Genomic DNA, 24,307 nt, shown 5'->3' with positions numbered 1-24,307 from the left:
TCTTTTTTCAATGAAATATAAAAATGTCTTTACAATGTGATATTATACACGCAATGTATTAAAAAAGAAAAAAAAAAAAAAATCTCACTCTAGCAATCTGGACTTCTGTATGGGATCCTGGACCATGGAACCAAATGCCTTAGGTACAACTACAGAGAAATCCATGGGCCTATGCTACAATTTTATACAAAATTTAATATCAGATTCAAAATCCCAAAATAACTCATATTCCACTGGATGTTCCTACTATTTTCCCCCGGGAAGATTTACTTTTCAGTGAAAAGAGCCACATGACTACATGAGGTCCAAGGTGCAATAATATGGACGTTACAGACTATGTACATGCCTGGAGCATTCTAATACATTTTATAATTGCATAGCGCCAATTATTAGCAAAAACCGTTCACACTGCTAGGGTTAGTGCAAGTTAGGGTTAGTGCCTTGTGAGAGATCTGAAAGATAAGCAGACAGCAGCTTCTATAGCTGATAAGAATTCTGATAGAAGAAGATGTACAGAAAATCTGAGAAAACAGTTTTCTTATCCCATATTAGGCACTTTGCAATGATAAAAACAAATAAAATTATGTCCTCTCGTAAGATAGATCTTCAAGCCAACTTCTATGATGCCACCATCTCCATTATCCTTCTGCTGGACTACCAGAGATAGCCAAGTATCTTTGGCACTCCTATAGAACTCAGTGAAGCATGGATGCTCCAGCTTTTGCTCCTTTTGAGGAACTATATATTTGGAGAGGGTTCAAGTCAACTTACAACTTATCACTAATCCAGTGGAAAAGACATATCTTGGTGTTACTGCAATACCCCGTTAAGAGGCCGAGTGTTTTTGGTCAAACAGGTTTTGTGTACGTGGCTCCACTGTGTACAGGAGGCTTTTGTCATAGTACATTTCTAGCCAGTCACATCATGCCATTTAAAATCTTACACTAAAAAAAAAAAGTGATATTTTCCTCCACTTCCGCTACTCAAACACTAACAAAAAGCACCAGTGTCTGAGATAACAGGTGGCAAAGGTCACATCCCGTAGAGCTGCGACTATGGAGCAATACATTATACGATATTAAAGTCAAATTTACATTGTTTAAAAGGGCTTGTAATGGCTAGCACATAAAAATGATCATAAAGGAGTATACTCTATTATAGGAGCCTTCATCTTGTTCTAAGCTTTCAGCTATAGACGTGATCACTCCGAGATTTATGCCTCCATTATACCAAGTTCAGTAAAACTGTACAGATCTACAGTTAAATGTTCTTCAGCAGAAAAAAATATTGCTTCATTCATACAGAACACAGGCCGCTTACTGCTATGGCCCTTCTTGCCAATAAATGATGATTTTATGTTTTTGGTAAAAAAAAAAAGCATTTGCCACCAACAAATGCTCTGAAGGGACATTATTTGTTATAAGTTGGCCATGCAAAGACCAGACGAATGTATAAAGGGGTAAAACTGATGCACATCAACGACCTGCATGCTCAGGAAGCACAGAATAAAACTATTGTCAGTCTCTAAGAACGCCTGCATGAATCCTATCCGTGCTTATATAATAGAAAGGGAGGGATAAAACCAATGCAAAAAGCAAGGAGTAAAATCCAGCAGTCCATAAGAAAGTCAGTTTTTTAGCCATGGATGTGCTTCAATGGAAGACTTGCTTCGATCTCCATAGTCATACAACAGTTCCTCTCCTGCCTCTATGTCCCGTGATGCAATCAATATGAGGTGAGGTACATTGTTTATATCGTGTAACTTTGTATGGCAATTTCCATTCTTGCTATGATTTATTAGTCTTCCCAAGCGAGTTGTTTCTTTTGTAGCATCAACACTAAAAGGACAAATTAAAAAAACGGTTAAACGAGATTGTATAACAAACTATAGTTCTAAAAGTTCATGCCAGAGACAATTAAATAACTTTGAACTGGTTGAGCACATTGGGAGGGGAGATTTCTGGGAAAAAAAAAACCCACAACCCACACAATTTCATGTTTTACAGCGCACTTGAAGAAAGATCTGCGCCGTAATCGGCTGCACTAAACAAGGGAACTTTTTTTTATTTTAAAATGTTTTATGACTCAAGTACATGTTGCAATCTGTCTTTCCATGGGCTACAATGTGCTATATATTTTTTATAAAATACAGTTTTTTTTCGAGTTTATATATACTTTTAAGAGCATATTTGCAGCTAAAAGTTCCCCTCTATTACTTACCAGTAAGTTTTATTCAGATACTGAAAATAATACATGTAGCAGCCAGTGGATGAATCCTGAGCATATAGCGCTTCTCGCCTTTTAGCATCGGTTGTCTCTATCAGGTCTCCATGGTATTCCACCACATATTCTCCACGCTGGAAGTTTCGAGTTGCAATCACCCCTCTCCCTTTACCAATGAGGATGTCCACCTGGCCAGAAAAAAAAATAAAAAATATCCCATCAGTATGGAGATTTTCACATACAGTACGTGTATGCTGTATACATATATTTACAGCAAGATTGGCAGCAGTTTGGTGAGAACAGCAAAGCCTCTATGCAAGCTCAATTTCAGTGTTTATTAATGTTTGTTTAGTCTAAAAATCTCAATACAAATATGCTAATCAAAAAAAAACAATAAAGGCCATGCTCCCCAACACAGTAATTGTGTCTTCAGGTTCATAACATTACATTTTTTTTAATAATTGTTACTATAATTACAAATAATTGAGTACAATCCACACAGTCTGAATAATACCCCCTTTTAATTTTACAGTGCTTATGAGTAATGTATGGTGGGGTAGTAGAGGACAGATGGCAATATGACTGTAGGATCAGACTACAAAGCCAGCTGGTCACCAAGGAGAGACAGACCACACAAATGCCAAGGAAACAAGTTAATATGACATTAACCAGATTGTAACTATTCATTAGGATGTACCACAGCTAGAAATAAATTACTACTACAGTCATCTTTCCTAGGATCCCAGTAGTTAGTTACAGGTTGGGACTTTTAAATGCAACCAAAACAGAACTGGTATCTTTTAAAGGGGATATTTTACTAACATATATTTAGTGGGTACCACTTTACCAATTGCAGCACAGTTGTTTTTCTTCCCTTCTGCCTTCAGTGGTGTACATTTCAGTCCCTTACATCCCAATTAGACTTTCTAATAGCAATCCAACAGTCCCAAGTTGTCTGCTTTATTCCAGGTCTGCCCACATGGCAATAAAAAGCATATATTGCTCTCGAATGGTGGGGCCAAATCAACAAGTTTTCTTTCTAACCCTGTATAACCCTATAAGGCTTCCTAGTGTCAAGTGGCACCCCAAAATACAAGTTGTTGTACAATCCATTTGTCAGACCTCCACAATCTAATGTTGATGACCATGAAAAACACAGGACAGCCTCACAAATTATGGGCAATGCAAATCACAGACATTGTGAAAAATTACCTTCATTCCTTCTTCTTTGCCACTTAGAATAAGGTCATCTATTCTCTTCTTTTCTTCTGTCTGGAAGTGGAAATGTGAAGATAGTTAAAAGCATTACAGTAGAATGTCTGGATTCCTTAAATAGCGCCTGCCATCAGGTCTGCCACAACTACCATTCGGAGCTGCTGACTACGATTTCATTCCAGTCTTTATCAATGTATGAAATTAAGTAGATCATTCTGAAATCATCTTTTCTTTATTATAAATGAGACTGGTCACATGGTCAGAGGCAGTGATGTCACCCCTGTTACCCCTCCCCTCCTGCTCATGTCTGTGTGTAATGAATAGTGAAGCATTGCTATTGTCTGTGCTTTATCTGCTGACATGTTCTGCTATACACGTGTGAGACACAGACATCAGCTACACAAGTACCCGACATGTTATCTTCTCCTACACACATGTGATAGACACAGACGTCAGCTACACAAATACGTGACCTCCTCTCCCACACAAAGGGGCTGCATCCTGGAGCAGTTGTATCTCTCTCCCATGCCAGCACCAGGAAGCACGTAGAGGAGCCTGCACCAGGAGTGTCACATTAATATATGGCACTTTATTTTACCATGGGCGAATAAAGATCACCTTAAGGCCTCATTCAGTCCCCCGTTCAGGGGGCGCTTATGCGATGTATAGGCCAGTAATGATAGGACATGTCCCATCTTTTCTCAGCATACGGCGCCGTGGTTTAAAAGGTTAAAGTTCTAATTACCTCCAGCTCTTTTTTGCTTTTTCTGCCACTTCGTCTCACAGGGAAGTAATCTGTAACTTTTCTGTTTGGAGATTTTGTACCTTGTACTCTTTAAAAAAAAAAACAAATAAATAAAACTTTAAAAACACACTTAAAAGTTAGCTTTAATAAGCTCGGTAACTTTAAACATGTTGGTTAACGCAAACAGTATACAGGAACCTTGCCGTAAACTATAAAAATTCGGTGCAGATTTGTAAATGACATCATCTCAGAATGAATTAAAGAGGACCTGTCACCCATAAAAAGCACTAGGAGCTGCTTACTTTAGTAGCGTTTCTCTGCTCCTCCAATAATGCCAGCAAACACTGCTGCGAAGTACAATATTCAGGAGGGGGCGGGGCTAGGCAGTCCCTGTTGCCCTATGGAGTGGGCGGGGCAGTCCGGGGAGTGGCAGCGCCCCCGATTGCCCAATATTTCTATTGTAACACTGCTGCATTAGAGGTAGTGCTTTATATGGGCGAAAGGTCCTTTAAGAGTTTGTCTGGGTGGACAGACATGCTATACTCACTTCCTTCTGTTGGATTTTGCCTTCACCATCTTCTGAGGTTCTGATACCTTGGCTGTAAGAGGTAATAAGGATTTCTTAATAGTTTCTGGAGCCGATGGTTTCTGATCAGGACTAGCACCTGTAGAGTTGCACTCGTTCTGTTTGTGTTCTATGGATTTTGCCGATTCCGATGGTACATGAAGTTTTAGTTTTTCAACTAATAAAACAAAATAAGATTTAAAAGTAATATATTGAGAAATTAAAAAAAAATAAATAAAAATAGTACTATGAATAGATTACAGATGTTCGGCACATCTGCTTACTTGTCGGGAGATACGCGCGGAACGGTGCAAACAAAATAGCATGTGAAGAACAATATACGTGTGTGAAGAACACATTGCAGATGTTCTTCACATGCTATTTTGTTTGCACCGTTCCGCGCGTATCTCCCGACAAGTAAGCAGATGGGCCGAACATCTTTAATCTATTCTTCACTGTGTTTTTCACTTAAATGATCCTGTGTTCACTGTGACTACTGTTTTTATTCTATTCTTCACTGTTCTTCACATCTGCTAACTTGTCGGGAGATAATATACGCGCGGAACAGTGAAGAATAGATTGTAGATGTTTGCATACATCTGCTAACTTATCAGAAGTCATTCTTTTTCAATTAAATAAAACATTTTATTCCCAAACCATGGTCCCTTTGAAAAATGCTTGAGTCTCCCATTGACTTAAAAACGTGCGTGAAAAACGCAAAAACACTAATGACTCCAAGGAAAAATAGAACAAAAACGCAGGCAAAAACGTCAGTTTTTCACGCATTGCACCCTGACGTGAAATGCAACGCTAGTGTGGAAGGGGCCTTATGCATCTTTAACCAGACAAAGTCTAGGCAATCCTTTGCCATATGGAACTATGGAAGTGTGGCTGCTACTTTTGTACTTGCACCAAAATACATAGCACTAAAATTACATTGTGAGGCCAGAGACTGTAGTAGTGTTATAGTATTTATAGTACGAATTGTGATAGTTTCAGACAGTCCCCGGGTTATGTACAAGATAGGGTCCGGAGGTTTGTTGTTAAGTTGAATTTGTATGCAAGTCGAAACTGTATATTTTATAATTGTAAATCCAGACAACAAATATTTTTGCCCCAGTGACAATTGGCGTTTAAACATTTTTTGCTGTAATGGAACCAAAGATTATCAATAAAGCTTCATTGAAGACACCTTACAGCTGATTATTGCAATCTGGGACTATTGTAAAGCATTCAGAAAGCTTCACCAGAGGTCAGAGGGGTCTGTCTGTAACTATGGGTTGCCTTTAAGTCCAGGACCGCCTGTATCTAAAAGGAAACCTACCATGAGGAATCTACTATCAAAGGTAGGTCTGATTGTAGATTCCCCCTGCCCTAATCTTTAATAATCCTGCACTCTATCCTAATATGTTAAACTTTATTTTGGTAATATGTAAATTAACAAGTTAGGCTTCATGATTATTTAATTACAGATTGGGGCAGGAGGGAGCAATATATCAGATATACTTCTGATTGTAGATTTCTCATGGTAGGCTTCCTTTAATAGAAATTAAAACTTTTTAAATGTCACACAAAATCATCTACAATTCAAACTTAAAAGGCAACATGTTCCTTCTTTAAACTATGGCAACCGATATGCCAGAACAAACCATACATCTTTCTGCAAAATGATGCTTTAGGTTAAAGAAATAAGTTACCCTCTGATTTTTTGTGCACGTCCTCAAAGGCTTTGCCCAGATATCTGCCGTCATTATGCGATGTTGAGTTTTCTTCCTGAAGAGGGGGTCTTGCAGTGGCACATTTAGTAGGGCTCATATAAGAATAGATTTTTGACTGTCCTCCATGTCCTACATCCTGTTGAAATACAGATGAAATACATCAAGTCGGGGGGAGGTCACCCTGGAAGTTCCCATCATAATAACAAATTGCTAAAAATTCTGCAACACCTCAAATATAGCAAGATTAAACGTATTTATCACTGGTCATATGAAACACTTATATTCCCAGCAGGTGTTGCTTCATTTTAATAGAACCCAAAACTCTACTAGTAAGTTATTCCAGCTCCGCACATCCTTACTGCAGAGTGTACAGCAGGGAATTCCCCACATTGTTATGGCCAGCGATTTCTTATAATAATGCCACATGAAGGCAGTGCTAGAAGGATCTAGAACCAGACACACTAGTAACTAATCCAGATCTACTACTCCAGATTGCAGGTCTGTATACATGACACATCATGGAGAAGCCATAATCCAGCATGCCAAGGCTCATGTACATGAGATGATGACAAGTAATATGGGTGCAGTAATAATTGCTGCTTGGTTTGTGTTCAGTGTAGCAGGTGTAGGCTGATGTCCCCAGGTCACCCACATAAATCCCCTGCAGAGATGATGCAGCAGCCTAATCCACAGCCATACAGGGGGACAGATCTCCAGGCAATGCGGCAGACCGCAGGTAGGGGGCAGCGATCAGCTCCTGCTCTGAACTTGGCTGAGCAGAAAAACAAACAAGACAGTAACTCGCCACCGACCCCGTTCATTTTCGGGTTGTTCTCATTGGTCCCCCCGGTTCGGCAGGTTTCCGGTGCGTCCCCACTTCTTCCGTCGCTGGGTTTGGACATTTTCTTACCTAGGAGACAGACAGGGTGGGATGGTTTGCGTTTGCTGTAATGGGGTTGGTCAACGACTTATTACACGGCTTGGAGCCGCCATCTTTAAAAGGCCAAGGGGCGGGGTTCAGGCTGCAGCTGCCGGAAGAGCGGTTCCTCCCGTGCCCTGACTGCGCGGCCTCTCCCGGGCACCGAGCCGCCACTGCCAGGGCACCACGTGACATGCGAGGCTGGCACCGGACTCAACATGGGAGCCGCTCATACCTGCCTTTGCAGTACGGTGGGCGCATCCATTAGGATGAATTAACAAGAGGCAAACATTTCCACAACATCCCACATTCACAGGAATGCAACCCGTATGAGTGGCCGCATCAAGTTTCTGCAACAAATCCGTCACATGTGAATTCACAGCCGTGTTCACACGCGACGTTTGTGATGCATCACACAAACTCCTGATTTGTATTACCCGTGGCAGTCCCATATGATGGGTCCCGTATCATAGTGTAAAGGATTTATGACAACCCCAAACACATATTGCCGAGAAGAGGGGTGTTATGATCATTTTCTGGAAATGCAGAGGTAAAGCTCTAGACCCCTATTGCGGCAAAAATTCAGCATTATGCGCCTTAAAAAAAAATAGGAAAATTTTGGCTCATTTCTGCAAGATTATTTACCGGGGCAAGTCCCTCAGCCATTCTGCTATGGGTGCATCCACATGGTCAGTTCTTTAAGGTGTGGATCATAATGGGTGAGGACATAATTGAGAGGTGTTGCTGCTCCTCCATTTTAACTACACTCCTGGTTTGCATATCAAAAACTACATTTGAAAAACCAAACATATGGGCGCAACCTGAGGGCGTGTTCATACGTTCCACTAGCGCACAGGGGGCGGGTCTCGGGCCGATCGCATATGCATTTCCAGAGAAACGCATGCGAACGGGTTATCAATCCCAGGAAAAGGATATGCGATCGTCCCAGACCCGCCCCCTGTGCACTAGTGTCGCGTTATGAACGCGATGCTAGCGGTACGTGTGAACGCAACCTCAGGGTGCTGTCACACCATCTTGTTTTAATTTAGTTTAACTGAATCAAAACGCACTGGGCAAAGGCCAATTGTATATGCTTTTTGTGAATAAAAACACAATCGTGTGATAACACCCTGAGGGTGTAGTTACACCTTGCGTTTAAAAAACACATTGCAACAGCTGAAGAGTGATTTGCCTAAATAAAAAGCTGTTAACACTTGCGTTTACTAAATGCAACTGTTAATGCATTGTTAACACATGCGTTAACAGCTGTTTAATAAGGCAAATAATCTCTTTAAGCAGTTGCAATGCGTTTTTAAATGCATGCATTAAACGCGACATGTGACCGCAGACTCAGAATGAAGGTACTGTTAAAGAGGTATTCCAGTCAAGCCTGCTGCTTCATTTGAGGTACAATGGGTACCCATTCTCCCACTAATCAACAAATTCTAACTTATGGGCAGGGGATAACTTGTGACTGGAAATATCCCTTTAAGGCAAGTTCCCATAGCAGCAATTTGAATAAAAAATAAATAAAACTAACATCATGAGATTGTCCCAAAGCACCCGACTGCTCCACTCACTCACGCAAACAAAGCCGCACCCACTGGGGCGGTCCGATCGCATCTGCGTTTCTATGCGATCGGGAACGAGCCGGCAGTGTTTTGCATTCAATTAACGCAAAAACACCGGCATCTCATTCCCGATCACAGGCATTTCCATAGAAACGCTGGTGTGATAGGGCCGCTGCCCGCTCCGGTGGGTGCGGCTTTGTCTGCGTTTTCAAACGCAGACAAAGCATTACGTGTGGCACCAGCCTAAGGGTGATGCCACACATGGCGTTTTGAACCCATTTTTGGTCTGTTTTTAAGCAGTCCGTAAAAAAAAAAAAAAAAAAAAAAAAAAAACTCATACGTTTTTGGACGGAATGCTTAAAAACTGGTTCAAAATGCAGTTGTGCTATTTTTGTGCAGTTCTTGTTTTTTTCATGGCCACATTGCTCAGACACAGCCTGCAACTGCCGAACCACAGCGCCGAGAGGGGCGAGTATAGAATATTTATTTTCATACCCTGGGATCCACGTTTAAGAACCCCTGATCCTGGGCAACCCATTTGAGGCTCAGTTCACACCTGTATTCAGAATACTTTAACAGATCCGAGAGATGTCCATTATTTTGATTTTAGTGATGGAGGACCTCACACAAATTCAGTAGTATAAATATCAACCGTTTTATATAGCATGTTTGGCCTCTTCTCAGAACATCCTGCATTGCTTTTACAAAAAGTGTGCTAGCATTCGCACCAACACAGTACTCTTATATTCTCATGACCGGTGGTCCCAGGGTTGGGTGCCACCTAAGGGCTCGGTCACACGGTGCGTTTTGAAACGCCTTACAACATCTAGGGAGAGGCAATTTGCCTAATTACATTACTGTTAACATTTTGTTTAGAAAACACTGTAAAGTGATGTTAAAGTTTGTGTTTTGTTAACACATGCATTGACATCACGTTCATTAATCAATATCTAAAATGTAACAAGGCTGTATAAATTTATCTCAAGGAATGTATTAACCTGACTTGCCAGCCCATTAAAAAAAAAATAGCGCAGCTGCACTGTTTGAGGTTTATTTTTCTAGCTTCCCCATGCATTGAATAAAATATTAGATGCTATCAACCCCTGATACTGCTCTGTGCATGGGAAAATAAAATATTTTAGGCTTTCGGAAGGAGGGGAGTAAAAATGTTAAGACATAAAACTGCAGTGTTCTTGAAGCAATGAAGGGCTTTATTTCCCCATGAATAACACTTATTGTTGTTGGAGTCTTAATATGTTTGGAGTCTTGCATTTCATTTACTTGGAGGGGACTTCCAGGAATGGCTTTTAGCTGGCATAATGGCACAGCTTGTAACCCCCTATTCTGCTAATCAATGGGGGTTTCAGGCAGCGATACCCCCCCCCCTTAAGTTTCACCAAACAACACACTTACAACACATTGTACACTTCATGATCACTGATCGCAGGAGGTTTGTTTCCATGGATTATGGACAAACACATTCTAAGATCCTTTAGTTACTAGCGATGATAGAGGTCATGTAAGTTTTTAGGTTCCCATGTTTAAGCAGGTTTATGTGTCCAGGTGTAAGCTTCTTCTCCGCAGGGTCTGCTTGTGCTTTAACACGGTTTTAGGAGGGGGGAAAGGTCTGTAGCACCGGAGCAGCAATCGCACCCAGAGCCCCGGTCATTACAATCAGCAGTACAAGCACGTAGTAAGCTCTTACCTCTCCCCATGATGTATCCGGTACAGATCCTGGAAGAAAAACCCGAGAGATAAAACTAGGACCAATTAAACGCTGCTGCCCCGAGCCTCGCAGCAAAGTTTAAAGCCCTACACGCCGTATCTACCGTGCTGGAGGCGGAGGGAAGGAATATCCCCGCCCACGGCACATCCTATTGGCTCAAATCGCAGTCTGTTAACTTAAGGAGTATTTACATTGGTTCAGAGTAAGTGACCCGCCTACATTCCCGCCCCTCGGCGTGTTCTATCTTCTGTATGGAGCTTGTAGTTTGAAATTCCGCGAACATTTTCTATTGGTCGTGGAGTAAATGCTTGTGGGAGGTGATTGGTTCACTGAGAATACAGAGACTCTTCTACTGTACGGAGGATGCAATGACCTGCAGGACCTTCTTATAGTCATGAACGATGCACCAGCTTCGAATACACCCATTACATAGAGGGAGTCTAAGGGCTGATCTTTATACAGAGGCGGAGATGCACAGTAATCCACATTGGATGATCCAGTCCTTTAAATTGCTTGTACAGGCAGAGGAGCAAAGGATTAGGGATCTTTCTAAGACTGATGATTTGTGAACTAATGGTCTCTCATTTAAGAAAATAAATGAAAGTATTCCACCCATCACACTACTTTCCTGGCTAATAGTCAAAACAAGACGTGAAATCCCCCAATTATCATACATTCTTTACTCTCTTTGAGTCTTCTCTGTCTTCAATAAGCTAATATTATGTACACAGCTACGGATGTAATATATAGCTCAGATCTATGCCATGCAAGTCTACAATATTATATTAGAGCACTCCATACTACAAAAATACAGTGCACCAACCAAATTTACTGCACATATACAATGCCAGAACCAACCTACATAAAGTACCAGAACCAAACATAGTGCAAAGATTCTTAATGCAACAAAAAACAGACTTGTGTACAGAAGGTTTTTTTTTTTAAAAGAGATTTAAACCAAATAGACTTATAGTCAATAGTAACCTATATCCGGACACACAAATGTAACTTTTATTCAAAAAGTCTTAAAAATATTATCTTATTACTAGAGAATTCATGAGCACATTTTAAAAAACATACGGAATCTCCAGGTTAAAGGTGAATATGCCCTTTAAAAGGAATATTGGGTGCGTATCTATCACAGGAAGACTACCCACAAAAATGTTTCATGTATATCGTTGAAAAAGATAAAGGGCTCACTATAAACTGCTAGTCTAGTAAATTTAGTCAAACGTGTTTGTATGTAGACTGTATAAACAATAGTGGGAGATATAGGTAGTGATATTGAGTTGAGATGATTTTCACACTATCATTCTTCTGTTATATTATGTGCAGGAGAGAGTTCACAATTGAACACTTATTAGTGTGGTGAACTATCTTCATATGGTTAACACAGATATTAACCCCTTAAAGGACACCTGTCATCAGGTCTGTGTCACTTGTCCTGTCACCTCTACCTGTTGGAGCAGCTCACAAGGATCCCATCCCAGCCTTTATCTAGTTATTTCATACATTATTCATTGTAAAATCATCTATTCTTTATCATGTAAATGAGGCTGGTCACATGGTCAGAGGCAGTGATGTCACCCCTGTTACCCCTCTCCTCCCCCTGCTCATGTCTGTGTGTAATGTATAGTAAAGTATTGCTGGTATCTGTGCTGCATCTGCTGACATGCTGCATCCTCCTAATATACAGGTGAGAGACACAGACATCAGCTACACATGAATCTGACATGTTCTGCTGTAACATGGCTGCCTGGAGCTGCTGTATCTCTCCTAAACACACACACATGCACACACAGGCTGCAGGGGGCGTGGCCACCAGCACCAGGAAGCACATCATTATACAGCCTCACACCATTATACAGGCTGTCAGTCATGCACTGGGAGTGTGGCTGTGCCTCCCACTCATGAATAAGGTGGACAGCTTGAATATGCTAATGCTTCATTGGACATTTCACAGGTCATTTGCATACAGCTTTAGGACCTCATTGCTTAGGTTTACAGGCATGTAGAGGGACAATGAAGGGATATAGGCAATGCTCTCTAATGGCAGTTTATGAAAATATATTTAGTTTAGGGGGGTTATTTTGCATGACGGGTTCTCTTTAAGGAAGCAGGGTTTTTCTGCTCATTTCTCACTCTCCAACTTCAAAAATCCCTAACTTTTTCATTTTTACGTGTACAGACCTGTGTGAGGGCTTATTTTGTGCGTAACAAATTTTACTTTCCCGTAATGTTATTTATTTTAACATGCCGTGTACTGCGAAGCTGAAAAAAAATTCCAAATGTGAAAAAATTGAAAAAAAAAACGTTACGTTCTTGTGGGCTGTTTTTTCGACTTTGACTGTCCACTCAAAATAACACCTCAGCTTTATTCTTTGGTTTGGTGCGATCGCGGTGATACCAAATTTATATAGGTTTTATTGTGTTTTAATACATTTTCAAAAATTAAACGAATGTGTACAAAAAAGAAAAAAAAAATTTTGCCATCTTCTGACGCTAATAACTTTTTCATACTTTGGTACACGGAGATGTGTGAGGTGTCATTTTTTGCAAAATGAGGCGACATTTTCATTGCTACCATTTTGAGGTCTGTGCGACATTTTGATAATTTTTTATTTCATTTTTTATGTGATGTCTAAAGGTGTAAAAGTCGCATTTCGGACATTTGGGCGCCATTTCCCGCCTCGGAGGTCACCGCCGGCCGTAACCGTTTTTATATTTTGATAGATAGGGCATTTTGGGACGCGGCGATACCCAATATGTTTGTGATTTTTACTGTTTATTATGTTTTATATCAGTTCTAGGGAAAGGGGGGTGATTTGAATTTTTAATATTTAATTAATTTTTTTTATTTTTTAAACTTTTTTTTTAATTTTTTTCCCACTATTTCTTAGACCATCTAGGGTACATTAACCCTAGATGGTCAGATCGCTCCTACCATATACTGCAATACTTCTGTATTTCAATATATGGCATTTCCACTTCGTCCCCCATGACGGCCCACCTGGAGGATGCCCCTTGACCTCTGTAGGGACAGGAAGAAGAGAGGTTAAATTCCCCTCCCCGCATCCTCCCACCAGTGTTCTTCCTGTCCCTACCGAGGCAGGTCATAGAGAGGTGCCCTCTCTCCTCCAGGTGGGGGGGGGGGACGAAGAATTACTCACGGGTGATGCCGTCCACGGCGAAATCCCGGCGGCCCCGGCTCTCGGTCGATCCAGGGGTCCTCCTTGTAGCCGTCCAGGGGTCCGTTTGACTGGCCGCCGCGCTGCAATTCTGATTACACGCGCGCGCGGCCGAAGAAAACTACATTTCCCAGCAGCCCATAGTCTGGTGACGACTTCCGGCCGCGACCGGAAGTGACGGGGAAAACCGCGCAGCATCGCTGGGAGCCGTGGGATGCGGACCACAGCCGCTTCTAAGGGGGATGGGCTCCCCATTAAGGTATTTAAAGCAGGTAGATCACTATGATCTGAGGTCTAGTTGTTCATGTGACTACGGCTCCAGTATCTGCATCTAAATCTTCTGCTGTCTACTATGACTGACGAAGTTAACCCAATCTTCCTGCACCCTCCAGTATCCGTAAGTGGGGCTAATGCAGGGGATATTGCCACTGTGTATGCAATGTTAGTGGGTTACTAGTCTCCTATATTTGCCTATTAGGAAAAAGACCTGGGGTCTAAGGGGAAAGGCAAGGAGGAGAAGGGGGATAAGGCTAGCAGGCCTGAAAGACCCGAGAAATCGGATAAAACCAGGACCAGGAAATGTAACATGTGTAACCACTCTATGCCAGATTCATATAAGAAACCAATCTGTAAAGTGTGTATTGATAACTTCATGCGAGAGGAGAAATCATCCTTCCTAGACGAGCTCAAAGGGTTCATAGAAGAGAAGGTCATCTGACAGACCTTAGAAATTGAGGATGTGGTCGTACCCCAATCTAAAGAGGACGAGCTGTTTGGTGGGTTAAAAGCAAAGCGCCAGAGGGTGTTTCCCTTAAATGACACCCTCAAAGAGTTAGTGTCTGAAGAATGGAAGGAACCGGAGAAGAGGATCCTTATATCAAAAAACTTTAGGAAGAGATTGGTCTTTGAGCCTGAAGACTCTAAACTATGGGATTCCTGTCCCAAAGTGGACGTGCAGGTTACTAAAATAGTAAGGAAGACAGACCTGCCGTTTGAGGACGCAGCGCAGCTTAGAGACCGCATGGACAGAAAATCTGATTCTCTGCTGAAAAAAGCTTGGGAAACATCCATGTGGGGTCTGAAGTCAAATTTAACAGCCACTTCAGTCGCGAGGAATCTCCTGTATTGGCTGAACGAGCTCGAATCTCATATTAAAGAAGGAACTCCCAGAACTACAATTTTAGAGAATTTCCCTCTATTAAAATCAGCAACGGCCTTCTTAGCAGACGCGGCAGCTGAAGGTGTACGTTTCTCTTCAAAAGAAGGAGCTCTGACAAATGCTTCAAGAAGGGCGCTGTGGCTGAAGCAGTGGAATGGGGATATCCGCTCAAAAACAAAGTTATGTGGTCTTCCCTTTTCAGGTGAATTTGTCTTTGGCCCAGAACTTGATACCATCTTGGAAAGGGCATCAGATAAGAGAAAGGGTTTCCCGGAGAATAAGCCAATACCCAGGAAGCAGCCCTTTCGGGACTTTAAAGGCCAAAGAGAGGAATACAAAGATAAGGGGAAAAGGGGTCGCTGGAGCTACCCGAAAGGAGGAAAAGGTAAAGGGTTTCTCTTTTCAACATCATCCGATCCCAACAGAAACAAGAAACAGTGACGCCATAGTAGGAGGAAGATTATTGAAGTTCAGAGAGGAATGGTTAAAAATCACCTCAAATCCTTGGGTTCTAGACATCCTTCTTCAAGGATACAAGATAGACTTCAAAAAGCTTCCTCCTACAAGTTACCTACCACCCTCTCCCCATACATCAGAAATGTCCCACTATCTAATCTGGCAAGAAATATCCTCCTTATTGTCTTCCGGAGTTATTACCCAGGTTCCTCAGGAACAAGAAAAGCAAGGATTTTATTCTTCTCTTTTTCTTGTAAAGAAGCCGAACGGATCGAACAGGCTGATAATCAACCTAAAACGACTCAACGACTTCATCGTCTACAACAAGTTCAGAATGGAGTCGGTAAGGTCTGCCACCCACATTATCCACAAAAATGCTGTAATGTGCGCTATAGACCTAAAGGACGCATATTATCACGTCCCCATTCACCCGTCTTCACAAAAGTTCCTAAGGTTCTCTGTTTTTTCTCCGGGGGGTTCCACGTTACATTTTCAATTTTGTGCACTCCCTTTCGGTATATCCTCAGCCCCCAGAACCTTCACCAAGGTGATGATAGAGGTGGTGGCGTTCCTAAGACAGCAGGACATACTGATTATTCCATATCTAGACGACCTACTGGTTATTGGACAAAACAAACAGAACCTAATTTCCTCAAGGGACATTACAATAGGAACTTTAGAAAGACTGGGCTGGATCATAAATTACCCAAAATCAGATTTATCACCAGCCACAGTAAAGAAATTCCTGGGAGTGAATTTAAACTCATGCTTGCAAATGTCATTCCTTCCACAGGAAAAGAGGGCTCATATCAAGGAGGAGTTAAGAAGATTCCGGAGAAGGTCTCTTATCTCCATCAGGGGCGCTATGAAGGTCCTAGGACTATTAACAGCATGCATCTCCTCAGTGGCCTGGTGCCAAGCCCATACTCGAGTTCTCCAGAAATGGGTCCTAAGGTCCTGGAACAGGAGTTCGGAAGGACTGGACAAAAAAGTATCAATCCCCTCGTCAGTCAAGGAAGATCTCAAGTGGTGGCTGATGGACACAAATCTAGACAGGGGAATCTTCTGGAGGAACAGTCCGTATATCACCATACAGACAGATGCAAGCAAGAGTGGTTGGGGAGCAGTGCTTCCTCAAAGGTTGACGCAGGGCTCCTGGACAAAGGAGATCTCCAGAAGGTCGTCCAACTATCGAGAACTGAGGGCGGTTTGGGAAGTACTCAGCTCAAACACTGCTCAATTAGCAGGACATCACCTGTTGATACTGTCCGACAACACCACGACAGTATCATACCTGAAGAGGCAAGGGGGAACCAGATCCCCATTACTGATGTCCTTAACACGGCAAATATTTTTGTGGGCAGAGGACCATGTCCTATCAATCTTGGCTACCCATCTAAAGGGAACAGAGAACACCACGGCGGATTTCCTCAGCCGAAGGAAAATACTTCCCAACGAGTGGTGCATAAAAGAGGAGATATTCCAGTATCTGTCCTCTCTTTGGGGGAAACCTCAAATAGATTTGTTTGCGACAAAAAGAAACTCCAAGTGTCGACACTTTTTTTCCTTGGAAAAAGGGGAGACAAGAAATCGTCTGGATGCATTCTCCCACTCTTGGAACACCACTCTCGCCTACGCCTTCCCCCCTATCCCCCTGATCGCCAGAGTGTTAGAGTAAATTTATCTAGAGAAGACGCAGACCATATTTGTGTGCCCAAATTGGCCCAAAAAGAGCTGGTACCCGATTCTGAAGCGGATGGCCACTCAGGATCCAGTCATGCTACCAGTATCAGAAGATCTCCTGGTACAGGGTCCAATATCCCATCCAGATCCAGGAAGACTCCAGTTATCAGCATGGATCCTGAATCGGACTATATGAAGTCCCAAGGACTCTCCCTTGCTGTTATAAACACCCTGAAGGCAAGTAGAAAACCTGTCACTTTTGCCATTTATCACAAGATTTGGAAAAAATTTTGTTCTTTCTGTGCAGATAATCCACCATGTCAATCTAACCCCAATATCTTGCAGGTTCTTGACTTCCTTCAAAAGGGTTTGGAGTTGGGACTTTCCACAAGTACTCTAAAGGTCCAAGTATCAGCCCTAAGTGCTTTCTTCGATCAACCCCTCATCGAGCACAGGTGGGTGAAAAGATTCATTCTAGCAGCCTCTAGATTAAAACCTCGGGTCCTTAAAAGGACTTCTTCATGGGATCTTTCTCTGGTTTTAAATGCTTTAATTAAGGAGCCTTTTGAACCAATTTCTTCTGCTAGTGTAAAAAACCTGACACTAAAGACGGTATTCCTGGTAGCAATCACCTCAGCAAGGAGACTAGGTGAACTCCAGGCAATTTCTATTAAGGAACCCTATATGAGGGTTCTTGATGATAGAATTATTCTCACGCTGGACCCAAATTTCATCCCAAAGGTGGTCTCGGAGTTTCATGAGATGTCAAGAGATCATATTACCTTCTTTCTGCAAGAATCCGTCCTCAGAGAGAGAACGCGAATGGCACACTCTAGATGTAAGACGTTCTGTCGTTAAATATTTGGAAATAACTGAATCCTGGCGTGTTGATTCTAACCTATTTCTCCAATTTCAGGGGAAAAATAAGGGGAGGAAGGCGTCCAAGGCAACCATCGCTAGATGGCTAAGGATGGCGATATCTTCTTGTTACGACACCCAAGAGATCCCAGTACCATCAGGAATAAGGGCACATTCCACAAGAGCCGTATCCACCTCCTGGGCAGAGAAAAGAGGGGCCTCCTTAGAACAGATCTGCAAAGCAGCAACTTGGACTTCTTCTACCTTCTCTAAACACTATAGACTTGACTTGCCCTCCTCGAAGGATCTGTCCTTCGGGAGAAAGGTGCTTCAAGCAGTGATCCCTCCCTAAAAAGACTACTCATATTGTAAGTCTCCAGGTGGGCCGTCATGGGGGACGAAGTGGAAAGATTGAATTAGTTACTCACCGGTAATTCCATTTCCATTAGTCCACCATGACGGCCTATAGTTTCCCTCCCTTGCTTGTTATAAGTTATGTGGTATTCACAATGATGAAACTGTGTGTGATAAAAACATATAAATAAATCATTGTTGCATCTTCCTCAGTGTGGTTATTTTGAAGTCACTGGTGGGAGGATGCGGGGAGGGGAATTTAACCTCTCTTCTTCCTGTCCCTACAGAGGTCAAGGGGCATCCTCCAGGTGGGCCGTCATGGTGGACTAATGGAAATGGAATTACCGGTGAGTAACTAATTCAATCTTTTTGCAGGTCATTCATTACAATGAGCCACTGGCTCATTGTAACAAATCTCCAGAAGCCATGTAGCCTCGTGTCAAAAGAAGACCCGAGGCTACCATGGCAACCAATCGCCGCCCCCCGATGACAATTGGGGGCGCGGTGATCGTAAAAAAGATGGCGGCAATGACAGGGTTAATAGCCGCGATCGGTGCAAGCACCGACCGCGGTTATTAGCGGTGGGGGTTTTCTGCAAAATGCAAAAACCCCCACCTTTGTATGAAGAGGACTCAGCCCGTGAGCCCTCTTCATACACTCCTTATACCTCTGCGCCGTAGAGCTACGGCGCAGAGCGTTAAGGGGTTAAGGAATATTTATCATACACCGGTGCTCGTGCATTTCTGCCTCTTGATGTATCCGGCAGAGAGCTGCGCAGCGTTTATTATATGTCAGGAAATGAATGCAGCTGGTGCATTACCGTCACAAGTGGGGTAACGGTAATGCCCCGCACCTGCCCACTCCCAACTGGCTGCACCCCCCCTTCACACCCCTCTGGTGTGAAACTGGCGGATTGGGGCAAATAATCGCAAGTGCTAGCAATAACTGACGTGGCGCAGAGGTCCTGATAAATATGCCCCATTGCGGTCGTACATATGTCCCCCATAGACGGCAATGGGTGTACGGAGCGATACGGTGCCATACACGCACGGCACCGTACCGCTCCGTAAACGGGGAAAAGATAGGACATGTCCTGTGTTTCACCGTGTTACAGCCTGTACACCATGCATTTCTATGGAGAGGGGAGGGGTCACACCTCCACTTCTCCATGGTGCCGGACATATGCCCGCCTAGCAGCATTCGTTTGTGTGACTCTAGCTTCACATTTATAGAACAGAAAGGCTGTTTATGAGGAGGGGTATACACATATTTTACTACATCCAGTAGAAACAGGGGCAATATTGCTGCAAAGGGAGCTACAGAATTCATAGGTTAACAGATCAGAGCTTATTATATACAGAGAATAGCAAATAGCAAACTTAATGTATATAACATATTTTTAGTTTCAGAACCACCTTTAAGTATATACAACTTGCCAAAGTAAACCAAAAAATGTTACTATAACTTAATCTTAAAAGTGTTTTCTCAGAAGACTTAAAAAACCTGGTAGAGGCAGGTCAGGCATAAAAAAACAAAGGGGTCATTTATCGAACTTTGTTGTTTTGTTTTGTTTTTTTTTTTAAATCGCTTTATTGGCACAGAAATGAAACGGTGCAACATCACAAAACAAGGATCATTAGCTGAGGTACATCAGATATAACAACATTTATCTTTACACAATCATTTGTCATGTATGATAACATCTGTACAAAAACAGCGATCCAGTAAACCCCTCCCCAACCCATACATAGAACAGTAACCAACCTGGTCGAGAGGTGTCAAGAGATAAATGGAGTTAAAGAAAAGGTAGTAACAATGGTTAGGCAACAAGGTAACCCACCACCCTATTTCTGGAGAGCAAGGAATCCCTCCTGTTGACAGTGCACAGAGGAGTGCAGGAAGGTTGCCCAACTGTAATATGTAAAATTATAATAATATATCGAGTATTGCATTCACTGAAAAGGGACAAGAGACTCTCTCAGACTGCGAACATTAAAAAGAGTATCTGGGGAAGAGCACCAAGAGCCCCACACCTTTCGGAACTTATCCGGGCAGCCGCGGTGTTTGTACACTATATTCTCGTAAGGCAGAGTCAGATTAACTAGTTTCTTCCACTGAGAGACAGTAGGAGAGCGATCAGCCATCCAGCGTATGGCAATGGCCTTACGGGCCAAAAACAGAGCTTCCTTCAAGAAAATAGCTTCATAATGGGACCAGTCATCCTCCCGGGTAATTCCCAACAGGCATAGGGCCGGCGAGGTAGGGACCGGTTTATTCAGGATAGCAGACAGCAGAGAAACTACTTCTGCCCAGAATACGGCTATGTAATCGCAAGTCCATATTAGGTGGATGAAATCTGCCCTGTCCACATGACATCTGTGACATCTAGAGTTTGGCAATCTATGCATATGAAACAGTCTGACTGGAGTGATATAGCATTGATGGATGATGAACAACTGAATTAGTTTATTATTGGCTGCCGGTGATACCGAGGTGTGAGACTCCTGGGCCGCCCCCCAGTCTTCATCCGATAGTGAGGGAATGAGAGCCTCCCATCGGGTTCTGACTGGTAGTGGGGGACCCTCCAACAGCTCAGAAAGGAGGTGGGTATAGATAACAGATACCAGGCCTCTAGGACCCTGAGAGCGTAGAATTCCAATCAGTGGGAATGAGGAGAAAGCAGTCTCCGTCGGAGGGAACTGAGCCAGAAAAGCGTGCCTTAGCTGTAGGCAATGATAGACTTCCCTATCTGGAACATCAAAAGCGGATCTAATTGCCTCCACAGAGAGAGCCTCCCCATCCTCCCCAAGAAGTTGAGCAATGTTCACTAGCCCCCTGGCGGTCCAGTATGAACCATCTTGCAAATCTGAGAGATGGAGCAAACCTGGGTGGGACCAGAGGGGAACATGAACAAGGGTGCCCAGTGCAGCTGATAGTTTCTTGGCATGAGACCAAACCTGTCTGGCCAGCCTATGCAAAGGAAGAAGGTGGTTAGGCTTATAATCAACAGGCTCCAATACTGGCCACAGGGAGCGTAGGTGGAGGAACCGGGCAAGGTGGCTTTCAGCGTCTGGCATCTGCCCAGGTGACACCCAACTACGGAGATAGCGAAGCTGACCCGCCAGGTAATACAAGAAGGGATCCGGCAAAGCAGCCCCCGCCTGTGCCTTAGGGCGACGCAAAGTGGACAGACGGAGTTTAGCACGCCCACTCCCCCAGATGAATGAGGTGAACAAAGAGTCCAGCTGCGCAAAAAAACGTCTGGGCACTGGGATATCCGCATGCTCTAGGGTGTACAACAATTTAGGCAATGCAATCATTTTAAGTAAATTTATGCGTCCAGCCACAGACACAGGCAGGAGCCTCCAAGTATTTACCTTATCTTTTAGATAAGTCACCAAAGGGGCTATATTTAGAGAGAAGGAACGGGAGATGTCCCGTACAATATGTACACCCAGGAAATGAAATCCCTCCACTATTTGAAGGCCGCAGAACTCAGGACCCCAACCATAACCCTCCCTACGTAGTGGCATAAGAAAGGACTTATCCCAGTTAATGAGGAGGCCTGAGAAGTCACCAAACCTATTTATAATTGAGATGGCCCTGGGAAGGGTGGCAGCAGGGTTAGCCATATACAACGCTACATCATCGGCATAAAGGCTAATTCTATTTTCCCGTGCCCCCACTCGTACCCCCTGAAGAGCGGCATCATGGCGAATCCGGATGGCTAGGGGCTCCATTGCAATTGCAAACAGGAGCGGTGAAAGGGGACAACCCTGCCTGGTACCTCTGTGGAGGCAAAAGGAGGAGGAAAGTAAACCATTCACCAGCACCTTGGCAGTAGGGGAGCTGTACAGTATAGACACCCACTTGAGAAACCTAGGCCCGAACCCGAATCTTTCCAGTACTGCCAACAGGTACGGCCATTCTACTGAATCGAATGCCTTGGCCGCGTCTAGCGAGGCCAAGGCCCAATCTTGTTGTTCCCACCACCCCATTTGGGAAATAACCTGGGCCAGACGAATATTATCGGACGTGCACCTGCCAGGAATAAAGCCTGCTTGATCCGGATGTATAATTTCCGTTATTACTCTTCTTAAGCGATTGGCCAGGATTTTAGTTAATATTTTATAGTCATTATTAAGGAGTGAGATGGGCCTATATGAGCCACACTCCTCTGGGTCCTTTCCCGGCTTCAATAACACCACAATAGTGGCATCGTTGAGGGTGGGTGGGAGGCAACCCCTATCAAATGCTGCTCGGTACATGGCCGATAGGTGTGGAGTGAGAGATGTTGCGTATTGTAAGTAGACCTCTAAAGGGAGACCATCAGGGCCCGATGCCTTACCCTTTGCCATAGATTGGAGCGTTTCAGTGATCTCATCTTCGGATATAGGGGCCTCCAACAACTCAACGCTCTCGGGAGAAAGGCCAGGAAATGTAAGTTCATCTAAATATTCAGCTAGTTCAGTAGTTGTGTGTGAGAATTTGGATGTGTAAAGCTCCCTATAGAAAGTAGCAAATTCAGAAAGAATGTCATCTGAAGACGATACTGTTGGGCCTGCTGTGGATTTAATGCGTAATACCGGGGGGGAGGAAGATGCCCTCTTTGCCAACCAAGCTAACAGCTTACCTGATTGATTGCCTGCTTCAAAATACGACTGTCTATTGAAAAAGAGCCTTCTAGCTGCCTTTTCCTTTACCACCGTAAGATAATCCCTGCCCAATGATAGCCAGCGCTCCCTGTTTGCCTCGTCTGGGTTCCTAGCAAAGGCCAACTCCGCCTCTCTACAGGCCCTGGCCAGTTCCTCCTCTTGCAGTGCCGAGGCCTTTTTAACAAAAGAGATAGATGAGCGCAGGCAACCTCGAAGATAGGACTTCAGGGTATCCCATGTTAGTAAGTCATCTAGATCAGCATTGTGCATCTCAAAGAACTGTGATAGTTGGTCTGGAATTCTATCTATAGACTTAATAAGAGTGAGCCAGAAGGGATGAATCCTATTACTCAGCATCCTCCCCTCCATTGCCCATGATAAGCTAAGAATAATAGGGCTGTGGTCTGACAGGCAGCGGGGCAGATGGGAAATGTCAGCCGTATTTGCATGGATACCAGGGGTGCCAAACATATAATCTATTCTAGACAAAGCATGAAATCTAGCTGTGTGGCAGGTGAACTCTTGTAATGACGGGTGAAAAGACCTCCACAGATCGATCCAGCCAAGTTCTGACATGAGCAGGGCAAGTTGTGAGGAACCTGGAGAATGGCAAGAGCCGGAGCCTGCAGAGAAGCGATCTATATGAGGGTGCATTGCTAGGTTCAAATCCCCCATTAATAGAATTTCAGCCCCTGGGTACTGGGATGCAAACGTAACTGCGTCCTGCAGGATTTGGAGGGAACCAGGGGGAGGGTTGTATATACCCATCAGGATTGTTGGCCTGGAGAATAGTAGAGCATAAACAAATACATATCGACCCTCAGGGTCTATTTGCACTCTTTGAGGGTCCCACCGCACGGAAGAGTGGATCAATAGGGAAACACCACGGGAATAAGAAGTATGGCATGAACTCTTGGCCCATTGTACCCAAGGCTTGTTTAGATAATGTGTTGTCTCAGGGATCATATGGGTCTCCTGAAGGCATAAAATATGAGGCTGATAGCGCCTAACATGAGAAAAGACTGCACCTCTCTTGCCAGGAGTCCCCAGGCCCCTCACATTCCACGATATAATGTTACACCCCGCCATTGAAATTGGACATTAATACAGGGTCCGCAGTATATATGCCCCACACTAATAAGAGAGACCATACAGATAAGGCAGTGTCAGAACATAGCAGAAGTAACCCTGTTGCCTCAAATTTACTCCCCTCCCTCCCCCTCGACCATTTACAAAAAACATTTCCAACAAGAAAAAAAACAAACCAGCTCA

The 24,307-nt window shown here is 43.4% G+C and overlaps 1 protein-coding gene across 6 annotated transcripts in view; it reads right to left on the bottom strand.

Moving 5' to 3' along the window:
• Window positions 1–430: 430 nt before the first annotated feature.
• KMT5A (lysine methyltransferase 5A) overlaps window positions 431–24,307 on the bottom strand; it is a 36,225-nt gene continuing 12,348 nt past the window's right edge. Inside the window, exons 1-8 of one of the 6 annotated variants that reach the window (XM_072144302.1) lie at window positions 10,662–10,818; window positions 7,279–7,376; window positions 6,446–6,602; window positions 4,731–4,926; window positions 4,184–4,271; window positions 3,436–3,495; window positions 2,221–2,411; window positions 431–1,838 (exon numbers count right to left, since the gene is read on the bottom strand). In XM_072144302.1, the coding sequence (XP_072000403.1) occupies window positions 1,628–1,838; window positions 2,221–2,411; window positions 3,436–3,495; window positions 4,184–4,271; window positions 4,731–4,926; window positions 6,446–6,602; window positions 7,279–7,376; window positions 10,662–10,671 (1,011 nt within the window). In that variant the 5' untranslated portion in view covers window positions 10,672–10,818 and the 3' untranslated portion in view covers window positions 431–1,627. Of the gene's footprint in view, window positions 1,839–2,220; window positions 2,412–3,435; window positions 3,496–4,183; window positions 4,272–4,730; window positions 4,927–6,445; window positions 6,603–7,118; window positions 7,251–7,278; window positions 7,542–10,369; window positions 10,539–10,661; window positions 10,819–24,307 lie in introns of those variants that run through there. The other 5 variants (XM_072144301.1, XM_072144303.1, XM_072144305.1 and 2 more) reach the window with 5 other exon arrangements.

The sequence above is a fragment of the Engystomops pustulosus genome, chromosome 1 (assembly GCF_040894005.1).
Source record: "Engystomops pustulosus chromosome 1, aEngPut4.maternal, whole genome shotgun sequence".
NCBI lineage: Eukaryota > Metazoa > Chordata > Amphibia > Anura > Leptodactylidae > Engystomops > Engystomops pustulosus.
This window is presented reverse-complemented; position numbering and strand designations above follow the sequence as displayed.